This window comes from Clinocottus analis, unplaced genomic scaffold (assembly GCF_023055335.1).
Source record: "Clinocottus analis isolate CAN_PGR_092001 unplaced genomic scaffold, fCliAna1.0.p SCAF_6, whole genome shotgun sequence".
Lineage (NCBI taxonomy): Eukaryota > Metazoa > Chordata > Actinopteri > Perciformes > Cottidae > Clinocottus > Clinocottus analis.
This window is the reverse complement of record NW_027176218.1, coordinates 23,051,410-23,060,969: the sequence shown is the minus strand read 5'-3', so window position 1 is coordinate 23,060,969 and position 9,560 is coordinate 23,051,410. Positions and strand designations below refer to the sequence as shown.

General features: G+C 46.9%; 1 protein-coding gene across 1 annotated transcript; it reads left to right on the top strand.

Moving 5' to 3' along the window:
* The first annotated feature begins 1,151 nt into the window (after positions 1-1,151).
* gins3 (GINS complex subunit 3) lies at positions 1,152-6,125 on the top strand. The gene is made up of 3 exons (XM_068603474.1): positions 1,152-1,427; positions 2,346-2,579; positions 5,054-6,125. Exons 1-3 carry the CDS (start codon positions 1,257-1,259, stop codon positions 5,282-5,284), a joined length of 636 nt encoding a protein of 211 aa, XP_068459575.1. The 5' UTR covers positions 1,152-1,256; the 3' UTR covers positions 5,285-6,125.
* Positions 6,126-9,560: the final 3,435 nt, after the last annotated feature.

Sequence of the window (9,560 nt, the reverse complement as noted above, 5' to 3'; positions counted from 1 at the left end):
CTCTCTGTGAGGCCCTGGCTGCTCTCTGTGAGGCCCTGGATGCTCTCTATGAGGCCCTGGATGCTCTCGGTGAGGCCCTGGCTGCTCTCAGTGAGGCCCTGGCTGCTCTGTGAGGCCCTGGATGCTCTCTATGAGGCCCTGGCTGCCCTCCGTGAGGCCCTGGCACACAGAGGCCTCCAGACTGAGGGTGACCTTCAGCAAGGAGCCGGATCACACCGGTAACCTCCAGCCTCGCTGCCGACCTGTGTGACACAGCGTGGCCTGTGTATCCAGGCCTGCAGCTCACGCAGAGGGACAATCTCTTTTGGGAAATGATGTGCGCTTCATCTTTTTGTTTGCAGAGTGAACATATCTAATGAGTCTGCTGCTACAGCGGACAGTGATCCCTGTACCACTCAGCTCAGAACACAACAAGAAGACAGTACCGCCATTTAATACGGCTTTTCTTCTTTTGTTCATTACTTATTTCACTTTGCTGCCGGCTTGTTCATGTCTGACGACTTTGATGTGCAATCTGCAGGATGACTCATATTAATAATGACAAACAGAGTATGAAATATGGCTGACCTGTTCTCCCTGTTCAGATTATTAATGGGATGGAACGCTAACATATGTGGGAATGAAAGATTACAACATGGATTAGCTGTGATTTTTTATTTCTCAGCTGCTAAATGGGATCAGGGCAGCGCTAGAGCAGAAGAGAAGCATGTAGCATGCTAGGTTCTCTTTTTACTGTTTACTTTCATGGAAATCAAAGCTTCTTTGAAGATTATTATGATCCTCTATCTGCATTATTATTATCTTTAATAAAAGAGCTTGATGATTGATACATGTTCTTAGAGCAGGACACAAGGGGCCTCTGAATTTGTAATGGTAATATTCTGACCTCTATTGGCTAAATGTGTGATTGCACCAGACTTCTTATTCATTCCATTGATGCAACCGTTTGCAATATTGGAAAAGTAATATTTCCCCTAATCAACACATTGTACTTAAAACATTTTCTAGAAAACCTTTTCAAAAACAACATGCAACTTCAGAATATAAAACGAAAAACTGCCCGTGCAGTGCACAGACGGATGAACACATATCGATTGCTCTGGTCTGGAGCCACAACCAGCGCTCTGATTGGCCAACGGGTCCGGCGCCAAAAGCGGAACGAGGAAGAGTCGTAAACACCGCGGAAAGGAGCGTTGGCTCAATATTTCAGTGAATATATTGGCGTAACGCGACTTTTAACCTCTCTCGGGCCCAACATGGAGACGCAGTCATATCTACCTGTGGAACCCGGCGTGGGGATGGAGGAGAACTTCTTGTCTCTGGACGACATCTTGCTCTCTCACGAGCGGCTTCCCATCCGGACAGAGTGCCGCTTCCCCCGGCTGGGACACCTGGAGAAGTCCGCTGACGCGCAGGACATCCCGGAGGTTGGTAACGGCTACGTGACGTCATGACGCAGCGTATTTACGTTCATGAATGTAGAGATAACTGTGAGTACAAGTAAGTGTGTGTGTGTGTGTGTGTGTGTGTGTGTGTGTGTGTGTGTGTGTATATAATAGAGGTAATAGTGGATATAATAGAAGTATTAGTGGATGTAATAGAGTAATAGTGGACGTAATAGAGGTATTAGTGGATGCAATAGAGGTAATAGCGGATATAATAGAGGTAATAGCGGATGTAATAGAGGTAATAGTGGATGTAATAGAGGTATTAGTGGATGTAATAGAGGTATTAGTGGATATAATAGAAGTAATAGCGGATGTAATAGAGGTAATAGTGGATGTAATAGAGGTAATAGTGGATGTAATAGAGGTATTAGTGGATGTAATAGAGGTATTAGTCGATGTAATAGAGGTAATAGTGGATGTAATAGAGGTAATAGTGGATATAATAGAGGTATTAGTGGATGTAATAGAGGTAATAGTGGATGTAATAGAGATAATAGTGGATGTAATAGAGGTATTAGTGGATGTAATAGAGGTAATAGTGGATATAATAGAGGTAATAGTGGATATAATAGAGTTATTAGTGTATGTAAATGTTGTTAATAAAACGTTTGGGCTGTCACTGGTCCAACTAATGAGGAGCCACTCCCACTTGATGGAGGTGTGCTTCATTGTCTTTGACTGCAAGAGAAGTCTTAAGTAAGGACTCTGACAGCAGCACCAGGCGTCCTCTGGGCGTCAGCAGGCTGTTTCTATGTCTTTAGGTTGAGTGAAGGCCATCAGGAGCATTTTGCATGTGTTGCTGTGACGTGAGACTCGTGGAGTCAAACCTCTGCCTGCAGTCTGGACCAGAAAGCAGGGCACAGTCACCCGACTCTGACTCCTCTTCCTCTGCCTCAGGGCACAAAGATGGAGCTCCCTCTGTGGCTGTCCAAGGGCCTGTACGAGAAGAAGAGGAGGGTGCTGTCAGTGGAGCTGCCCAAGGTGTACCGAGAGGGCTGGAGGACCGTGTTCAACGCCGACCCCAACGTGGTGGACCTGCACAAGATGGGCCCCTACTACTACGGCCTGGGCTCCCAGATGCTGCACTTTGACAGCCCCGAGAACCCCGAGGTGGCTCAGACGCTGCTGCAGGTGAGCCACGCCCTCCGGCTTCAACCCAGGAGAGTTTACATGAGACGGAGCCATAAAACTAACTGACTGTGAAGTCATATCTGACCCGTTTCAGGTAACTTCTGCAGGACTGTTACCTGTGGAGTACTTCCTGCAGCACCATCAGCTCTCGGTGGCTGTTGCTGGATTCATCTGCTTTTTCCTGCTCCAAACTATCGATGTCGTATCGGCCTTTAAAAATCAGTCGACCTCGACAGGAACTGGTGGAACTTGTGCCAAGCGGCTGTGAGCTCTGATGTCCTGGCCTGCAGACACATAGGAGGCACAGACATGCTCCCACTAGGTAGCTTAGCATAGTGAGGCTTTATGGCACCGGTTTGGTTACAGACAAGATAAAAAGCTGTTATTTGATGAGCTTTAAAGGAGCTGGGAGCTGAGTAAATAAAACTTTTACTGATCCCTGATCACATTGCTTTGTGTCCTAATAACCGCTCATTGGTGATCCGTACTACCACACAGATCCCTTGAGTCATGTGATGATAGCAGCTGGTCTACAAGCACCCAGACCTCTTCTTTTATGTGAAATCATTTCAACATCTCTAAAGTCTGTAAACAATCAAACTCTAAATGCTCTCCTTTTATTTAGTTATCGTAATCTATCATGTTTATTTTCTTCATAAAAACACTCAATTAAAATGATGATGATGGATTAAAACTAATCTTGTCATTAGTGGTGTTAATGATGCGGTTTAGAGTAAACAGCTCATAATTCATCTCTAATATTTATGTTGTTGTGAAATCAAACTACTGGATTTATTCTAGTTTCTCACCAACACTTCACTTTACCAGATTACATGTGAACGCATCATGATAACCTTCACCAAACACTCATTGTCACTGAGCAGAGCCTGAACGCATCATAATGCAACTGAACTGAACCTTTGCATGTTAGCCGTTAGCGGTGCTGCTAACTTTACGAGCTCTCCTCCGACTGCTTTAAACACTGATTGGTTGTCTCCAGTGTCACATGATCAGAGACCATAAAAGCGTGACTGCTGATCACATATTCCACATGTTGGATGATGTCCGTGTTTCCACTGATTCCGGTCTTAATGCTAAGCTAAGGTGCTGCCTTTAGCCTTATATTTAATGCACAGTTATGAGTTATCTCATTCTCCCCCAGAAAGCACACACATGTAATTCTTAAAATGTTGTGCTATTCCTTCATGCAACAGAAAAGATGGCGGCTGCATGAAGTCACTGCTGCTCCACAGAAAGTGAGACTTCTCCTTTGTGTGTTTTTATGCAGAACCACAGGTGATCACTGTCACATCCATATTGCATTGTGCAACATGATCAGATGCTTTCCAGTAAAACTTCACAGCTCAACAAACACAACACACATTCAGAGTTATGTATTACATTACCACTAGGGGGAGCAATCAGGTCAGGAACATGGCTGACTATTGGCTGTCTGGTGCAGCTGTTGCCAGGCAGATTATCTCTGATCTCATTGTCTAACGGGCAAACAGGAAGATGATGCACTTCCTCATGGGCTTACACACCTCAAGGTGTTCACTCCTTTCAATGGAGGAAGCACCAGCCGGGTGGTTTCAAAGCGCCTGATAAGAACATGTGTGATATTTGATCTCTTCATCACATTAGCTTGAGATGAAGACTCCACTGCTCCCCACATTAATACAAACAATGCCTCACTGCTTTTCCATAGAGACTCTTTAACATGTGAAGACATCAAGGACTGAATCAGGATCTCGAGGTTCTCAGACTTCCTCCCAGCTTCCTCTGACCCGTCAGAACCAGGAGTTCACTTCTGGACTCACGTCTTTCATGTTTCAACTTTTTTTCCAACCAGTTTTTTTTTTTTTTAAAGATGGTTACGCCTCGAGGCAAGTGAGATGGAATTATACATATCTGAAGTTAAACATTAAATTTGACATCAAAGGTATCACAAACCAGGTCACTCTGATTAAAACCCAGCACGCCCTCAAGGAACAGCTCGCCCAACACCACCATTTATATAACGACCCACCGAGAGCCAGGAGCCCCAACAGAACCACCCACTGTGAGGAAAGCTGCACTCTGTCTCCTGACCACCAGGGGGCGACTCCTCTGGTTGTATAGAAGTCTATGCTTCATGTGTTAAAGCTGCATTCTCTCTCCTGACCACCAAGGGGCGACTCCTCTGGTTGTATAGAAGTCTATGCTTCATGTGTTAAAGCTGCATTCTCTCTCCTGACCACCAGGGGGCGACTCCTCTGGTTGTATAGAAGTCTATGCTTCGTGTGTTGAAGCTGCATTCTCTCTCCTGACCACCAGGGGGCGACTCCTCTGGTTGTATAGAAGTCTATGCTTCATGTGTTAAAGCTGCATTCTCTCTCCTGACCACCAGGGGGCGACTCCTCTGGTTGTATAGAAGTCTATGCTTCATGTGCTGCCTTCCCATCTGACTTGTGGTCTTGACTTTGTCCTCCCAGACCTTCGTGGGCCGCTTCAGGAGGAACATGGACTCCTCCCAGAACGCCTACAACGAGGACACGTCTGCGCTGGTGGAGCGGCTGGACTGCCTGGAGAAGGCTCTGTTCACGGCGGGGCAGAGCGGCCTCAACGGCTTCCAGAGCTGGGAGAAGGGCCGGGCCTCGCAGCTCACCGCCTCCAGCCTCGTCCTCAACTACCGCAAGAGGAAGATGGCCGACGTGTCGCCCTGAGCCGGCCTCGCTTCTAAAGAGACAGATGTGATGTCAGAACTTTGCAGCGCGACCAAAGCGCAGACTGTCACTGCCATTGGAGCCATTGGGACCATTGGAGCCATTGGATTCATTGGGACCATTGGGACCGTTAGATCCATTGGGACCATTGGAGCTATTGGGACTATTGGAGCCATTGGATTCATTGGGACCATTGGGACCGTTAGATCCATTGGGACCATTGGAGCCATTGGTACCATTGGAGCCATTGGGACCATTGGAGCCATTGGGACCATTGGAACCATTGGATTCATTGGGACCATTGGGACCGTTAGATCCATTGGGACCGTTGGATCCATTGGGACCGTTAGATCCATTGGGACCATTGGGACCGTTGGCTATTTAACTGCTGGTGCACATTCAGTGCATCTATGAATAGTTGGTGTCTGAAGTTTAGATTGTTTGAACATATATCAAGTAAAGATTCCTCACGCTTGGTCCAGCTTTACGCCTGCAAACAGTGGCCTGTGTGTCCATCTTGCTGACGGGTTAAAACTGGCCTGCTCTCTCTGCTCATGCAATAATAATGATAACTTTGTTCACATATCCAAACAAGTTACAGCACATTAAAACTACGAGTAGGAACGTTGATTGTGGTTCCTGATAACAACACACAGATTCCAAACATGTAGACTTGTGACAAAAAAAATCTGATTTTACAATAGTTTGAATATTTAACAAAACATACAATAATATGCTTTCCTCAAAGCCACAAGACTCCATGGAGGATATTTCACTCTACAAAACAAATTTAAAAAGATGACATTCAGACACCTCAGACTCTAATGACCTCGACGCTTTACCGCATAATTAACTATTTTTTGCCATAAAATCTACATTTGTTTCATTGTATAACGGCATCTTTCATATGTTGATGTCGCACAAGTTTTCCTCTGTTAAAAACTAAAAAGTAGCCTCAGACTCTGTTAGTCTCTGAAGCGCAGAGACCTGGTGTCACCACCAGGGGGAGCCAGAGGCTACAGATGATGAGAGCTCTTCATTTAGTACTATGGATATGTACTTTTGTAGTATTATGTATATGTACAGTATTTTATAAGAGAGTCAGTGCAGTATGCCATGAAAATATGATTAGTATGTCATAAGTGTCATGGGTTAGAGTCTCAAACTGACTTTTATTTGAATCTTTTAAAACGGGCTTCTTCATTTGAAATAATCTGCTGTACAAACAGAGTCGACGTCTTTGCTCCCTGAAAGCTGCTCGTGTACTTTGTGCTTCTGGCTGTGGATGAAAGCCTCAGATGAAGGATGAAGAAAACTGGAGGAAACAACTCTGGAGTGAGAAGACACAACGTTGTGCTCAGTAATGACATTTAATACTTTCCTACAATCAAATCACTCATCAGGAAAAATACAGAAGAATCCACAAAAATACAGACGTCCAATTGAGTTACAAGAAGCCTCCCACTCACACACTAACAATACACACACACACACACACACACAACCTGTAACAACACACACACACAACCTGTAACAATACACACAACCTGTAACAATACACACACACAACCTGTAACAACACACAACCTGTAACAATACACACACACACAACCTGTAACAATACACACACACACACAACCTGTAACAATACACAACCTGTAACAATACACACACACACACAACCTGTAACAATACACACAACTTGTAACAATACACACACACACACACACACAACCTGTAACAATACACAACCTGTAACAATACACACACACACACAACCTGTAACAATACACACAACTTGTAACAATACACACACACACACACACACACAACCTGTAACAATACACACACACACACACACAACCTGTAACAACACACAACCTGTAACAATACACACACACACACAACCTGTAACAATACACACACACAGACAACCTGTAACAATACACACAACTTGTAACAATACACACACACACACACACACACACACAACCTGTAACAATACACACACACACTCACACAACCTGTAACAACACACAACCTGTAACAATACACACACACAGTCTGAAGATGTTTCTTCTGCACCGTTGAACACACAACTAGTGCTGAGTTGTTCAGCCTCACATGCTGAGTGTGTTACACACAACGAGTCCGTTGTGTCAGGCTGAGCTGGATGCAGACGAGCTGTCAGGCCCTCTGAGCTCGTCCTGATGACCAGCAGCTGCTCTGGATTCATGAGCACGTCAGTGAAACAGAGCATGTGTGTTAAACGTGGTGCTGGAGGTCAGGCTGATCACCGTGACCTCGCCCCAGGCTGAGTATTGATCCTGAATTGGGATTGTCCCGCCCGGAGGAGCCGACTTCTTTCAACTGGAACAAGTTCAGTGAACTTAGTTCTAAATGTTGGACTCGTCATTACTTTATGAAACGAATGTTTCATTTCCTGAATCTGTTTCCATGAATCATCTGAGCTACTGAGTGAAAGCTGTTGAGCAGACAACATGTATGTTACATGTGATGTTGAGCAGACAACATGTATGTTACATGTGATGTTGAGCAGACAACATGTATGTTACATGTGATGTTGAGCAGACAACATGTATGTTACATGTGATGTTGAGCAGACAACATGTATGTTACATGTTGTCTGCTCAACATCACAACATGTATGTTACATGTTGTCAGCGAGAGGAGAGACACCTGAAGTTCACTCCATGAAGCATTAGCTCGTCCTGGCTGCTGCTGTTAAAGCAGATGTTAAAGCAGCGCTACACACACACACACACACACACACACACACACACACACACACACGTAGAAGTGTGTTCATTAACTATCTCTAACCTTAGATATCGTTTAGCTTTACAACAAGTAAGCTAAAAGCTAAAGTTAGCTTTGTGTTGACTCGCTGATGATTTTCTGTTGAGTCACCGTGCTAGCATGTTAGCGTGTTAGCATGTGCTGTGGCTTCAGCTAGCTAACAGGCTCGTTGGAGAGGGCTCGGTCCTGAGCTCAAAGGATCGGCCTCCGACTTGATCATCATGAACGCCGCGCCCCGCACGCTGCGCGCCGCGCCCCGCACGCCACGCCCCACACGCTGCACGCTGCACGCTGCACGCCGCATGTACAGGATGAGCGCCGAACAGCTGATCCACTGAAGGCGTCAGGAAACCCACGGCCCACCGCTGGAGAAATGTGGGCGCTCTCGTCTTCCCTTCATCTCTCGGGCTCACGTGCAGAATCACCTCAACCTTCAGGGCCTGCTGGCTCGTGGGTATTAATGCAACACAAATACTCACCAGTGACATCATCACCCTCAGCCCTGTGGTGCCGAACGGCCATGATGACGCCTCACGGCACCGAGGCAGGAACATTGTTGTGTATCGTTCACTACGACCTCACAGGTTTGACCCAATAGCCCCTCTGAACCTGAACAGGGATGAAAAACACCACAACAGCCTGACTTGGTTTCATTCCCCTTCGACCCCAGAGACACTGCGCACGTGTTGAACAGGTATTTATTACTATGTGAGAAGTGATCATGTTGAATGAGGAGCAGCAGCTTCCAGCACTTGTGACCCAACATTTTACTCCACCTGCGACGACTCTCTCTGCTGCTGCCCGTTGTCCTCGCAGGTGGGCGGGTGTGCATGTGGGCAGGTGTGCAGGTGGGCGGGTGTGCAGGTATGCGGGTGGGCGGGTGTGCAGGTGGGCAGGTGTGCAGGTGTGCGGGTGTGCAGGTGGGCGGGTGTGCAGGTATGCGGGTGTGCAGGTGGGCGGGTGTGTGGGTGTGCAGGTGGGCGGGTGTGTGGGTGTGTAGGTGGGCAGGTGGGCGGGTGTGCAGGTGTGCGGGTGTGCAGGTATGCGGGTGTGCAGGTGTGCAGGTGTGCAGGTGGGCGGGTGGGCAGGTGGGCAGGTGGGCGGGTGGGCAGGTGGGCGTGGCCGACAGGGTCGTCCGGAGAGTGGGCACACCTGCGCTCATTAGTGGCAACGAGGTGCAAGGCCCTCGGGTTTGTGCTCTCGCTGCCCTGAGGCGCCAGTTGGATTGGTGTCGCCTCCCTTTCACACTCAATTAGCAGCATTTTAATTAAAAAACAAAGTGCATCTTCAGGACAGGAGGTATTACAACAATTCAACATCTTCAGCTGTTTTTAAACAGACTCAGCAGCTTCTGGGCACAAAGTCCAACAACTCAGAAGTAGTCTAAAGAGACTCAAGCGCGGTGGGCTTTGGGGTTGTGTGGCGTGCGGTCAGAGCGGTGGTCTCGGGGAGGCGA